This window comes from Myotis davidii, unplaced genomic scaffold (assembly GCF_000327345.1).
Source record: "Myotis davidii unplaced genomic scaffold, ASM32734v1 scaffold313, whole genome shotgun sequence".
Classification (NCBI taxonomy): Eukaryota; Metazoa; Chordata; class Mammalia; order Chiroptera; family Vespertilionidae; genus Myotis; species Myotis davidii.
The window spans coordinates 1,506,343-1,521,860 of record NW_006286275.1 but is presented as its reverse complement, the minus strand read 5'-3'; the positions used below and the strand labels follow the sequence as shown (position 1 = coordinate 1,521,860).

Genomic DNA, 15,518 nt, shown 5'->3' with positions numbered 1-15,518 from the left:
TATAATTGTAACATAGTTGCTTAGAGTGCAGCTCGGAGGCCAGCAGCGGCAGGCAGGGAACCTTGGCTTCCTCCGTCACTGGAGCAAGCAAGCCTCCTGTTTGTTTCAGCTGTGTGGCTGCCGGCCGCCATCTTGGTTGGCAGTTAATTTGCATATCTCACTGATTAGCCAATGGGAAGGGTAGCGAAGTTACGGTTAATTACCATGTTTCTCTATTATTAGATAGGATACTAGAGGCCCGATGCATGAAGTTCGTGCAAATATAGCCTTCCTTCCCCTGGCTGTTGGCACTGGTTTCCCTCTGTCACTCGGGACCCAGGCTTCTCTCCGGCTGCCAGCAGGCACCTGGTACCCACGCTTCCCTTGGCAGCCCTGGCTTCGTCTGAAGGTCCTCCAGTCTAATTAGCATATTATGACTAATAATATGAGTGCTTGACTGCTTCTGTATTTACAGAAGGCAAAAACAACCTTAGCGGTTTCAAAAAATATAATTGAAGCCCCTGAGAAAAAGAAAACTTTTCATATTTAAAATCGTTCAAACCAAACATTTTCTTTTGATTTTTTAATTAACACTTTTATGATTACTATTAAACGTTAATACAATAGTAATGATAATAGTAATGAAAAATACTAGAGAGTTTTGGCTAATTTTTCCTAAGACTTATTTTCTTTTCTTAAATTGCCATAAATTCAAGAATAAATCATTTTATTTCTGAAAACTAACTAATGTAAATAGCAGCCACTGTTTAAAGAAGCCTAACAGCATATGCAGGATCTCATGTTCTGTGAATGCATAGACATTTTTCTTTTTTGAATTCTTTTCATTTATTTTAATGTTTTTATTGGATCAGTTATTGGATTCTTGCATTAAAAATTACTATTCTTACTGTCAAAAATAAAATATATATACTATTCTTGATTTCTTCAATTTGTTTCTCCTTGTGCTTCATCTAACTTTTGTTTCTGTTATTTATTACCATCCATGTTTCATAAACTGTTCACATAATCTATTTTATCATTTCTATTTGTAATTGTCATATACTATTTTATTTATAATACAGTTATTCTTTTGTATTAAAACATTAATGGATGACTATGTGACTATTAAATGCATAGGTATGCATTTATTGTTCAAGATACTTTTATTTATTTATTTAAATATATTTTTATTGATTTCAGAGAGGAAGGGAGAGGGAGAGAGATAGAAACATCAATGATGAGAGAGAATCATTGATTGGCTGTCTCCTGCACACCCCACACTGGGGATCGAGCCTGCAACTCAGGCATGTGCCCTTGGCCAGAATTGAATCCAGGACCCTTCAGTCTGCAGGCCGACACTCTACCCACTGAGCCAAACCAACTAGGGCTCAAGACACTTTTAGAAATGGAATTTATATAACTTGGAAGTAAATTTATGTGGTAGATGTTAAGAGCCTCATTTTTTTAATTCTAATAAATGAAGACAATCTCATATTGTTTGTCATTCTGTTATGTTTCATTTATTATGACACTAATAGATGCCCTATTACACTATTCTTATGCTTTTTTTTGTAACTTCTTTATTTATCTAAGTACTCATAAAATTTACATATTTCCAGAAGGAATATTTGATCGTGCTGTATATCCACATTGACATCCAGCACTATTTTCCATTGAATGCCAAGAACAAGCATTAGCATACATACTAATGTTCACGTTTTTAGAGCTTGTTTTTAATCTCTGTTCAAACATTGCCTGAAAGCAGTTGGGCAAAAGTACTGCACGTATTTCACTTTTCCTTCTGTTCGGCCAAAAAATGTTGAAAAGTAAGTGGTTGTCTTCCTTTACCTTTTGATTTAATAAAAAGCCAGAGCTTGCCCTTGAATCAACCTTAGGACATGAATATTCTGAAAGAAAAGTTTCAAACATTAGCTTTGTTGACTCAGCCCTTAATCCCAGAAAGGCACCCTGGGAGAGAAATATCCTTAGATTGCTCCAGAGGACCCAGGTTCTCATGGGTATCTGCTTCATGAGTGATAATGCTTTATGTGTTTCTCCTTGTATTTGATTAAAAGAGGAATTAATATCTAAGAAATTACAAATATCAGAATGTGGAGGGTTTAATGTTACCCCACACCGCAGCATGTACATATTTCTGAGGAGATGACAAAATTAGATTCTTTTGGAAAAGTGTCGAACATCTAATGCCCCTTAAAACGTCAAATTTAATTTCAAAAGCCAATCATACAATTTCCTAATTCAGATTTTATCTGTGGAGTGGGAATATTTGATTTGATCATTGATAGCAGTTCTCCATGAGAATACTGGCTATGAAATGGGATATTTCAGTATCCATACAGACTTTTTACACATAAAATGACTCCTTCAGAAATGGAGTGGAACATGTAACAGTTTTTCTGAAAATTTCTACTGTGGATGGTGTTATTTTCCTAGGGAAAACAGTAGTACTTGTCTTTCAAGTAATAAGGAATCCTATCCGTCACCATCAGAAAGGGTTGATTATATGTATAGAAGCCAACTGTTATGACTGCTGTAAATTATATATATCTCTGTGTTACATAACACATAATGTAATAATATATATGTTATATATATAAACACACAGAGGGATTTCAGAGAAATCCCCATCAAAATAGGTTTTCCATTTAATTTTAGGTAAGAATGAAAAATGTGAGTAAAGCAGTCTATTTATGTTCTACAGTAAAGAATGATTCATTATTATTTTTTCAACCAAAGCTCAATATTTGGTGATGCATTTAATCTCATCCTAAAGAAAACTAGAATAGGAGCCAGGGAACTTAGACATTTAATCTCTCTTTCATTTCTACCTACCTCATAGGGTAGCTTCACAGATGAAATGTAGATAGAAAAGTGCTTTGGAATAATAAAGCGGCATAGGAGTGCAAGATAGTATTGCTTTTGTCCTTACTCTATGAAAGTGAACCATTAGAAATCTGATTCCAATGTGGGCATACACTCAGCCATAAAACATGGCTTTTTGAAACCCTCATTCTGGATAATAAATCTTTTGTTTTTCACTAATATCATACACTATCCCACATTAAACAGGATATACTGAATTCAGTAACATGGGACATTCAATGCCATAAAAATAAACTTAGACTATAGGCCTGTTTAAGGATGATGTTGCTGACACCTGAAGACAATGTTTTTAAACTCAATTCCTTGAAACTTACAGGTAATTTATAAACTCATATACTCAGAGTATAAGGAAAGTAAGCTTGAATGGGCAGGGATTTTTGTTTATTTTTATATATTTAATAACTATAATAATATTGGCTAGTGTGTGATGGCTAAATGAAGGGTCAACATTGCTTTTCTAAATCTTAGACGTGAATTAACTCATTCTTTCATTTATTCATTTAACAAGCAGTTACCAAGTAGTTGGGAGGTATCCACTTTGGAGACTCTGAAGGTCCATATGAAAAATGGGAAACATTAAAATGGGAACATATTTAATACTTTCAACAATAAAGATTTTTAAAAAAGAAAGAAAAATAGGAAATTGGCAGGCAAAGAAGTAATTACGGATGCATTTTAAAATAGGTCTCTACATAGTATTATGATATCATATTAATTAAAGTACTTAATTCTATCTGGAGAGGTCAGAAAAGTTTTTCTTGAGTAGATGATAAATTGAATCTTAGGTAATGAGTAAGAGTTTTGGTTAAGGACAATAATTGAGTATTAAGCGAGGTAATAGTGTTAAGAAATAATTCTTCATTGATCTCTCATATTTCTTCATGTCTTACTAGCAAGGCACTGATCACCTTTCTTTGAAAGTACCTTTTTAAGGTGTTTTTCTTGCAAATAGTCTTGACGGATAGAGACAGTGTTCCTTTCTGGAGGAAAGGGCTGTTATGCTTACTGGTCATGATGAAGTGTTCAGGTTCCCCAAGTAGAGCTCCTGTAATGCTCAGGGAACAGGTGACAGAAAATGTTGATGCTCCGGCTACTGTTATTAAGATGAAAATAAAGCCTTTTGTCTCTGATTCAAGACGCACATATCTTCTGCCAGCATCCATAAAACTGTGGCAGGGTTACCTAGCATATAGAATAAAATCTCAGCCCTTCACAGGTTTTGACAGTTTTGTGGATGAAGATAATTCTAAGGGACACATGACTTTCTGAATGGGAAGCATGAGGAATTTTCAGGTGGATTAAAGGAATTTGAGGAAAGTCCATGGGAATTGGTAACAAACATATTGGCCAGACATTATAGTCTTTTTTGAGCAATAAATGCTCCTTTACTTAATTGCCTGCTAATGATGAGGGATTGGGATGATAGTTGCAGTCTGACTTCTGGGAAGTAGGTACAAAGGCCTAGTGGTGCCATGGTCATGATAACTTTGCTCGGAACAGGGGAACCTCCTTGGCTATCGGGTAGTCAGCTTCAGGTCCACCCATAGAAACAACTAGCACTAAGATGAGTCCTGTGTGGGTTGAAGGTTCTCTTCCTCTTCCCATCAGCAGTTATTGGGAATGTAGAAGGAAGAACTTTGGCCAATATAATGGGCTTTCTGACAGCTTAGCTTGTCCTGTAGTCTGTCATGCCAAACGTAGATACAATTGGAGATGGCAGCAAAGGCCTCTGTGATGTTTTGTTTGTTGATTTGTTTGTTTGCTGTGAGTCCTGGCTGCTGTATGGGAACTTTGGCCCTCTTTGGGAGACTTCACTGGGGTAGAAAACTCCTGTGAGAGACTATTGAGGAGTCATTGACTAACATGTGAGTCCTACTGCCTCAGGTTGTATATGTAATCCTGAAATGCAACCCACTGGCAATTGAGAGGAGACCCAAGGAATTGTAGTACATTTTATAGTCAGCCTTGTAATCTTGCAGAACCCCCTTAGCTCTTATAACTGGATGAAGATTTAAGAGATGTCCTCTTAATAATGAAGTTTGTGCAAGTTAAGCCCCTGTCAGCCAGATGGAACAAACCTTGTTATCCTGATGGAAAACAATGCAACTCAGGGGTTCCCAAGGTTGAAGTAGATGGTGTCATTAATTATGATTATGATGTTCAATATAGGACTTGGTGTGGAATTATAACATTACAAATTCATTTCATTAAGCTGGTCAGCAGCTGCTATACTGCCTGAAATTGAAACTAAATGTGCCTTGCTTACTAATTTGGAGCTGATCTCTCCCTCTGTGTCCCCTAATTCCCAACCTTCCTAATTCAACTGCTTTAAGGAAAATGATTATTGGTTCTTCATGATCACTCATCTGAGTATGCTGGAGAACTTTGGGGAAGAGCAAGAACTCAAACTTTTATGGCTTTCTTGGATAAAAATGCCAAAATCCTCACCCTACTCAGACCTGTGGGTATGGGAGTCCTGATTCAATTGATGGAGTTTGGGCAGTGTTCACAGTGGGCAAGGAGAAGCCCAAAGTAACCTCCTGGGTGGGGCCTTTGGGGTCAATTCAGTGTACTTTGGTTGTTTCCACAGCTGAATGTATAGTAAAAATTAGTGTGTGATGTGATTGCAAGTCTATGTCTCATAAGTGCCAGAGGGAATCATCTCAGGAAGAGCATGTTGTGAAGTGAACATACCTTTGGGTGGCGGTGTGAGGGGGTTCCTCAGATCTTTCTGACCTCTTTGAGCTACAAGTCTCTGTTACTGGAGTTTTTACAAATTGGAACTTCTGACAAAGTCAGGCAGCTTCCACCTAGAAGTGCTGCTTGGGGATGTGGACCCCTACTGCCCTGATACAGCTACCAGGTATCTTTTGAAGCCAGGCGTTAGCTTGCTGTTGAGCTCTTATTGAAAGTGGGCAGGGGACTTATGGAGACCTTGTGATTCTCTGGCCCTGTTTCCATTGGGGGAGGGAGGGTCAATGTGGGCTCAAGATTAACAAGGTAGGACAGTTTCAACAGACCTCACTAATGGAATGGAAATTTATATTCAAGAAAGTGGTCAGCCTGTCCCCAGTGCAGTCTCAGCTTTACACAGAAAAAGTAGCAGTTGCCCTCTCCTGCTCACGCCACTGCCAGAAACAAAGGTACTGGCTCAATGGGGCCTTCTGTTCACAGTGCTTTCCCTAACTCTCGGGCCTGGTTGGATGACGTTGTGGCTAAGCTGAAACCTGATGATGTCCTCTGGGCTACTAGTTGTACAACATCTGCAGCAGCTGTGAAGAACTGAAAATGTATGTGATCTCTCTACTCAGCAGAACTCCTAGCCATTCCCATACTGTTACTGAGTTGGCTTGTAATCAGTGGCCTAACTTATGTACCTGATGGATTAGAACATATTTGGGGGAGGGGCTGATTCAATCATCTGAGGCCCATACTCTGATGAGGCCCATTGGAGTCACACTGCTGAGTAAGTCTCCATCGCCTGGATGACTACCATTGCTGATCAGTAAACTGCAGTGCTGATTATGGCAACATATCCGCTGTCATAAAATAGGCACAAAGTAAACCTAAGCTTCTGATGCAGCAGCCACTACTCCCTCAGATTTACTCAACTGCGTGGATCCAAGGACCCTTGGGAGGTGGAGGCATGGCTGAAGCCAGTACTGGGGGTTGGCCCGATTTTCCTAGTTGGAGTTCTAGTAGCCTTAATTAAATATCTTATGGCATAAGTTGTACAGATTTGGTCCAGGCCTTTGTTCATTGGAGGGGCCAATAGAGTAATTTACTGTCAGGAGAATTTGCCATACACAAAGATGGTATAAAAATGAGGAGTGGATATGGAAGATAATTGTCCATGGGTGTTTTGAATTTCTATATGTTTTGCAAGTAGAGGCATGATTGCCTTTCTTCCAGACTATCTTTACAAGGATTTTTGTATGTGGAATAGCTCTGAATGATAGAAATATACTTCTGGAACAAGGAGTAAGCGTGCTTAAAACATTGGATCATAGAGATAGTGTCTTCCTTTGAATCAAAAGGCAGGCATGCTCATGGGTCAGGCATAATAAACATAATGTCTACCTCTGTTGCCAAGGAAGATATTCTTACTGTATATTACTAACGATTCAGGTTGTCTATGCTTGGAATTCTTTTCCTAGAATGCAACTGATTGCCTGTGCAAGCATCATAGGGTCCACTTTGCTTCCTTCGGTGAGAGTTGAGGCTTGGGGAATCAGCACAAGTACTGACCCTCTAGCTACTGCTATTTGTTGTGAGTTAATAAGTTTTCCTCTTTTCTGACCTACGAGTCTGCCTTTTGTCAGCATCCAAGGCAGGCTCACTTGTTAGCTTGCATGGAGGGCAAAATTGCACACTCGTCACTCTTCACAATTAGAAGCTATAAGAGATACAGTCAAACCTCGGTTCTCAAATGTCTCCCATCTTGAGCAGTTCAGTTCTCAACCAAGTTGTGAAATGAAAAAATGTCTCAGTTGTTGAACAAAACCGGTTCTTGACCTGACCCCCCTTTCATGCTGATACATCAGCAAAACAAAAGGTGTCTCCCAGGCCTCAGAGGAGAGAATGCGCCAGTGTGAGTGTGTTTAGAGCCAAACCTTGCCTTGTTAACATCTCAGGAAATTGTGCTGTGAATATTTTTGTATTTTGTGGGTGTTTTTCTTTTGTTGCTGGCACAATTTTAAAACATAAAGAGGCTATCAAGAACGCTAATGTTATTAAAGGTGTGAAGGAAACAATGGTCAGAGGCAATTGAAGAGGTAGAAATACTGTTATTAATTTGGATAAAGGAAAAGGAGTTACCCAGTGACAGCATTTCAGGGGCAATGATATGCAGAAAAGCAAAGATGCCGCAGCTGACCTCCTGAAAGACATACCTGGAATGAATGCTGAAAAAGATTCATTTAAGGCTAGTAGGAATAGTTCAATAAACGTAAGAAAATAGTGATTGTTTATTGATTAAACAGTACATTAGACACCTACTGTATATAAGAAAGGTTAAAATGGAATCATTTGGGGGTCTGGACTGATCAATTCAATTTTCATTACTTCTATTGGGAAAAAAATGAATCTGTTGTTGAACAAATAGCTTCTCAAACAGCCTTCCGGAATGAATTAATTTTGAGAACTGAGGTCCACTCTATACCTCTACTCTCAGTGGTATGAAATAGCTGACATTTATTTTTGTCCATAAAAGTAAAAAATATTTTCTTTTTCTTCTTGGCATGGAATTCTTATTTAAGCAGTGATTTGGGGATGTAGGTACCTTTATTTATTTTTTCTTTTATTATTTGGTTTTCATTAGCTTCCAGATTTGCCATACTCATCTGCCTTAAGCTGGCTGAGGGGAAAAGAAGATGGGGGAATGTGTGTGAGATATTTTCATGGGCCAAGCTTAAAAATGGTACATATCATTCACTTTCATTGACTAGAACTTGTTCAAACATTACCCTAGGATGGGGAGAAATGTGGTCTAGTCCTATGTCCACGAAGAAGAGAAATGAGTTTGGTGGAAAGTTTTTTTCCACAGATGGAAGGCATTTCCAACCAACAGATGTGAAAATGAGCAAGACATGTCTTTAGCATGGCTAAAATCATAGGCTGCATGAAGTAGAGTGTGGTGGATGATGAGAGGCGAGTCATGAGTCATCTTTTACCTTAGGTTGATCTCTCTGAAGGTGACTGGCAAACGCTAAAGGATTTTAATCTTGGAATAACAAGATTAAGGGAGAATATTTATGAAGCTATAGCAACAGAGTGAGAGAAAATGTCAATTTTAATGAAGCCAGTGACAAAAATGATTCACTAATACAATAAAAGTAATTATTGAACACACCCTGAGGGTCATGCATGGTGATGGTGATACGGGAAAATTGGACTGGAACACACGGTGTTCCTCTGGGAAGGATGGTTCTTGGGTTCTTTGTCTGGTGGAATCGAAGAATGAAACCAAGGAATAAAGGTGCTTTAGCAAAAGGTGGAAATTTATTGAGAAGCAAGCATTTGGGGGGTGAGGGGAAGAGTCCCGCTAAGTCCCTTTTCCTTCAGTGTATAACGGCTGCAGATCTTTGTGCCTTGATATCCCCTCTGATTGGTCACTGCCCCCCTTAGATTGGTTCCTATAGCAACTCCAGACCTCAAACCTCAAGTGAAGTATGGAGGTTCCCTCCTCCTCCTCCCTTATTGTTTCCCTATTCCCTCCGGGCTTTCTTCTTCCCCCTCTGAATGAGGAACTCCCTTCCCTTTATTCTGTAAATGTCTACCTTTCTGCAGCTCTCAGCTCCCTTATCTTATGGAAATGTACCTTCTGCTACTCCCAGCTCCCTTATCTTATGGAAATGTACCCTTTGCAACTCTATAGCCCTGTGCTTTTTCCATGGACCCCTTACTTCCTAAAAATTTGCTAAACCTGCCTATTTCACCCCTAAAAGCTCCTTTCAGTGGGTACTAAATATTTGCCAAAATAAAACCAGTGACAAATGGACCAGTGAGATACCAGTGGTAAGAGAGAAGGTAAAGAATAGTAAGTGGTGGGGGAATGTCTGAGGAGAGACATGAGGTAGGAAAATAATGGGATCAGGTTTAAGTTACTGAATTCTGTGAGCTTGTACAACACTTAGGTGGGTATGCCAAGCAGGTATTGTTTATGTGTAGCTGCATCTCCTTAGAAAAGTCAGTACAGAGTTGGTCATGCCCAGGAAGAGACTAAAGAGCACCAAGATGGGGCGCCCACATTACACGTATTCAGCGAGTATGTGTTAATTGACTTTCGTGTTATTTATTTTTCTGTTAAAAAGGAAAAGTTGTTACTCTTTGGTTTACTGAACACATTTTGACTTTTTTCTGATTTCTCAGGTATTCAGGTAGAGTTAATAAGTACCTGTAGCTGAAAGATGTAATGGTAGCATTAGATTCAAGAAGAAATCTAAAATAATATTAAGTGAGCATATATTCTGCTTTGACTGAAATGGCTGTCATTGGTGGTGTCTGCAATTTCTTCAGATTGCTTGTTATTTCTGCTACCTACAGCAATGATGCCTTGGGAAGTCTCAAGCTCTTTAATTGTACACATCATATTGCTATCAGCTTAAAAAACATAGTTTCCTTTTCTTTCTGGTTAAACGTTGCTGTTTTATAAAGGAGTACTCCTCCTCCATGTATGCTCCGAGCTAATTGCTGTTGCAAATTCAGCTTGAGTTTACAATCAGCAATAATGACACCACATGGCTTAAGATTACCTAGTTCTGTTTTTTGTTTTTTTGTTTTTCATCTTTGCAGTTCTAGGACTGGAGGTAATAAGAAAGAGGAGTGAGCTTCTCTTTATTCACTCCACTTTTCTATGCCATCCATGCCTGTCCTTTACTGCCTGATTGAAATGATGGCCACTCTGGAAATGAAGCATGATTTCATGACTGCTATCCCAGACTGAGCCTAAAGCTCGGGACGGCCATACTTCCCCTGTCCACCCTCCACCCTCCAAGTTAACCGCGTGCATCACAATCTGCTCAGAAGACGCAGACAGGAGAATTCTGTTTTCTTCTTGGTTAATTTTTGCATATTGAATTGCCCAAGTTCATGGAAATGGTGGAGGGTGGTATGTAAACATTGTAACAGGAAGCATCTGGGTTCTTCTACTGAGTTAGTTAGAAGAGGATGCTAATAAAACCAAATAACTGCTTTAGAATCCAAAGCAGCCGGTGAGCATTTTTCTATAGACACAAACTGGATTTTGCATGCTAAACTGTCACTTCACTCGTGTGTTTCCTTGTTACAAGGACAGGGTGAAACTATAAATTGGTTGACCTAAATTTACAAAGCCTTGAAGTACAGGTCCTGCTGATTAGGTTGATGCCATCAGCTATCCCTGTGAAGAACTTGATAATGAGTTACCCAGACTTAACTTGGCTCAGAGATACCAGGACATTGTGCTGGTACAGTCTGAGAAGGTGTAGCCTACTTCTAATTTTAATTGCAATATGACATTTAGAAAGGCTGTTCCTATTTTTTCTATTTTAAACTAGTGTCCTAAATAGGTGTGTCCATGCTACTTAGTTTAGGGACACAGGCTCCAGAGTCCAGACCCTCTTGCCATTTCAGATTTGGCAGAAAGGTAGGACAGGGTGTTATGTTGGGCTGGAGCTCGGCTGTTTCCAGTGCGATGTCAAGTGCTAGGTCCTACTGGGCTGGGGGTTTTGTGTTTAGGTGCTGGTTGTGCTGTATGATACAGAAAAGAAAAAGGACACCTTCATTTCTAGCCTCTGGTTTCCAAGCACAAGCCGGAATACCAACTCCACATTCCTCAAGTACCAGGGGATAGAGGACACCATCTTGTGTGACTGTGCTTGGTAGAAGTCTATTAATACAAACGCCTAATTTTTCCATGAACGCTAACAATGGTTAGTTTATCATCACATGTAGAATTACTCAACAGGTTTGCTTTTTGGATCCCAAGTAAATCACCATTTCCATGTGTATCTTAGAAATTAATCTTTGAATTTTATCGTAATTAGGTTGAATATCATGAAGTTATAAAAAAAAAACACCTCATTTTGCCAATAACATTAAATTGGTATTTGGATTATGTAGTATTATTGCATTGATTTCCTACCATTTTAAAATTCTAGGGTGAGAATTTAATTTTACAAATTGTAATAGTTTGGCTTTTCTAATCAGCAAGTTTAATGGTTTAATGGTTGTCTGTTTTCCTTGCCTTGTATTTTCCATTACAGGAAGCATCCCAGTTATCTGGACTCCCTGAGTATGTTAAAATAGTAGAAGTTGGACCTCGCGATGGATTGCAGAATGAAAAGGTAGCTTGATATCACTTTTGCACAATTTATTTTAAATGCTAAATTAAATATTCATATTTTTTAAAACTCTAAAGCCATATTTCATATGCTACAATATAATATTTGTTCTCAATTGCTAGTCAAATTTATAAATCTTAACTAGGGTTTGCTTTCAGTTAGGAAGTAATTTTCTGTTTATGTTACAATAGACCCTATAAAAATTAATTACAAAATAACTTGCAATGTTTTCCTAGGTTATCGTTCCTACAGATATAAAAATTGAATTTATCAATCAACTTTCCCAAACTGGCTTATCTGTAATAGAAGTGACCAGCTTTGTGTCTTCCAAATGGGTACCACAGGTATGTAATCCATAACTCCTTATCTGGGTCCTTAATTCAGCCTTGCCAAGATTTAGAAAACAACGTGATGTGCATTGTGATATAATTATTAATTTGTTATCTTCTTACAAAATTATAGCGCATACACTGAGGTAAGATTAAGGAAAATCCTCTTTGATGAAATATCTTATATAAATTAAATCCTAAAAAGTTATTTAGAATTCCATGTTGATCCCACCTGATTATATGGCTCAGCATCATGAGCAGAGGATAAGGCTTGTCCCTGACATCTTTCACCCCCTCTCAGTTTAAGGTTCCCCTGAGGTTCTGCCTTCAGCAGTTTTCTCTGTGCTCTTTTGCCTATCCTTCCAACATTCATAGTCACTTCTAAGCGGGTACAAACCTGTGTTTCTAGTCCTCCCCTTTCTGGTGAGCTTCAGCTACGTGTAACACCAGTACCTCAAACCAGTGGGTTCAAAATCACTCATTGTCCATCCTAATGTATGCTAAAAGCTCAATTGTTCCCTTTGAAATCTTGGACTTGAATGCTCAACGGGTGTCTCCTATATCTAGTCAGTGACTAGCTCATACAAATTCTTAGTCCTCTGTAAAGCATATTTTTACCTCTTTTTTTCAGTCCCATTGATACATTAGTAACCCACACCCTTATTGACCAATTATTGTGATAGTCCCTTAAATGATATCCGTACGCATTGTTTCTCTTTTTTATTTCTTTATATATAGGATGTCTCCCAAAATGTACACACACTTTGAATGATTATAAAGCCAGTGTTTATCAATATACAGTTCATTTTCAAAATTTAAAATAATCTTAACAAAATGAATAATTTTTTGTTAATGCCTATTTTCAAACTGATGAATGTTCTGGTCCAGGCACTGCTGATAATGTGAAGCAATGATATCACAAACATCAAGAATCATTTTGTTTGGTATTTTTTGCTCCCAATTTGTCAACTATTGCCAGTTTTGTACCATAAACTTTATCTTTTACGTATCCCCATAACAAAGGCTAGTGGATAAATATTCTTTGTTCAAACCTTAGTCTGGCTTCATCCAATATTCAAATCATTTAAACCTGAAAAGGAAAGAAAATTAAGTTAGTTTTCAGCTGTTAAAGTGTGTATATATTTTGGGGGGGACTCCCACTGTTCCCCAAGATGTATACTAGTATATACTTTGAATGATTATAAAGGCAGTGTTTGTACTTCAACTGTGTTTTCAAACTTCCAGTAGCATTTTAGGTTGAATTTCTTTTAAAAAAAAATTTATCTTTATTATTGAAACTATTACACATGTCCCCTTTGTCCCCATTGATCCCTTCCAGCCAGCTCCTGCCCCTGCCCCCAGGCCTTCATCACACCATTGTCTTGATGGGTTATGCCTATCCTATCTAATAAAGAGGGAATATGCTAATTGACCCTCACACCATCGCAGATGTCCGACTGCCGGTTTAAACCGGCAGTCAGACATCACCTGAAGGGGCCAGTTTGGAGAGGGTGCAGGCTGGGCTGAGGGACAACCCCCCCCCCGCCCAAGTGCACGAATTTTGTGCACCAGGCCTCTAGTATGCATATGAGTTCTTTGGTTAAACTCTTCCCCCTACACCCACCACCCCAGCCTTCCCACTGCAATTCATTAGACTGTTCCATGCTTCTATGTCTGGATCTATTTTGTTCATCAGTTAATTTTGTTCTTTTGATTCCACATATGAGTGAGATCATGTGATACTTACCTTTCTCTGACTGGCTTATTCCCTTTGTTCAAAGCTTAGTCTGGCTGAAAAGAAAGAAACATCAATTGAGCTGTCAGTTGTTAAAGTGTGTATGCATGTTTTGAGGACAACTTGTATTTTCCCACTCCTGAAATAATCTCCCAGAAATACTAGCCTTCTCAAACTTCTTTAGAGTTCCCTTCTCCCCACTGAAAAGGCCAGGAAACTTCAGCCTGGTCTTCAAGGCTTTTTTCCTGGGCTCTTTTTTCCTTTCCAGTCTTAACTCTGTTTTCCTATTTCATTTTGCTGAAGTCCTGCCAAATCAAGTTGCTTTTTGTTTTCTATTTACATGCCCTGCCTCTTTGGCTCTATAGCTCTTTATTAATACTTGCTCATGAGCATCTCAATTTCTGCATTGCCTGAAGTTATAACAGGATGATGTGCAAAGTCTTAAAACATTAAAGCCTTTTTAATTGCAAGACATTGGAAGCAACCCAGCCGGCATGGCTCAATGGTTGAGCATCAAACTATGACCCAAGAGGTCATGGTTTGAATCCTAGTCAGGTCATATGCCCAGATTGCAGGCTCGATCCCCAATGTGGCGTGTGCAAGAGGCAGCCGATCAATGATACTCTCTCATTATTGATGTTCCTATTTCTCTTTTCCTCTCCCTTCTTCTTTGAAAACAATAAAAGTATATTTAAAAAAGACATTGAAAGCAACAGAAACCACAATATAATTATTAGTATTAGTACTATGTCACTTTTCACAGAGTCAGTATTCAAATATCAGTTACTTTTGTTCATTCTCCAAATAGACCATAAATTTTCATTCATCCCATTGTCACTATTTATACTCATATTTTTTGTAAATATTTTTCAATAATCTCCTTCCTTGGCTATAAGCCTTTTAGAGGCAGTGATGTGTCTCTCTTGTTTATTGTGTCTCTTGTGTTTGATGCCTAGTGAGTAGGTGCTCAGTAAGTAATTGTGAAATGACTAGAGGCCTGATGCACAAAATTCATGCAAGGGGCTCGGCCCTCACAGCCTCAGTGGCTGCCTCGGCCCTCACAGCCCTGGCTTCGTCCAGAAGGTCACCGGAAGGATATCTGGAAGGTTGTTTTGCTGTCTGGTCTAATTAGCATATTATGCCTTTATTATTATAGATTAATGAATCAAGTAGCCTGAAAAAATAGCACATTACTTTCCATTCTTTGGTTTGGACAAGTGACTTACTTTTGGTCACATATTTGGTCCTGTCTAATGAAGGTCACAGATATTTTCCTTAGGAAGACAAACATAGCTTGATGAGACTGTAAATATTTTCTTTATATTTTCACTTTGTAAAATGCTAGCTATTATTATTTCACTTACTATAATTAATTTTAAGAGAATGTGAGACCCTTTTATCATCTCTAAGACTCCATGAAATTGCTGCTGCGTTTGATTCAGCCGGTGCTCACTCCACAGACTTGATTATTGGTGGAGAGACCCTGGACTCTGATGTCACTTTAGAATTAGGGTGAAGAGAGGGAACGGTTCATGGTAATATTTACTACTAGAGGCCTGGAGCACAAAAATTTGTGCACTCGGGAGGAAGGGGGGGGTCCCTCAGCCCGGCCTGTGCCCTCTCGCAGTCTGGGACCCCTGAGGAGATAACGCCCTGCTGGCTTAGGGCTGCTCCCGGTCGGCAGAGGGCAGGTCCAATCCCTAGGTGCAGCCCCTGGTCGGGCTCAGAGCAGGGCCAATTGGGGAGTTG

General features: G+C 38.8%; 1 protein-coding gene across 1 annotated transcript in view; it reads left to right on the top strand.

Moving 5' to 3' along the window:
* The window catches only part of HMGCLL1 (3-hydroxymethyl-3-methylglutaryl-CoA lyase-like 1), a 160,456-nt gene that overhangs the window by 37,034 nt on the left and 107,904 nt on the right, over positions 1-15,518 (top strand). Inside the window, exons 2-3 of the mRNA XM_015560051.1 lie at positions 11,628-11,708; positions 11,942-12,051. Of these exons, the coding sequence (XP_015415537.1) occupies positions 11,628-11,708; positions 11,942-12,051 (191 nt within the window). The remainder of the gene's footprint in view (positions 1-11,627; positions 11,709-11,941; positions 12,052-15,518) is intronic.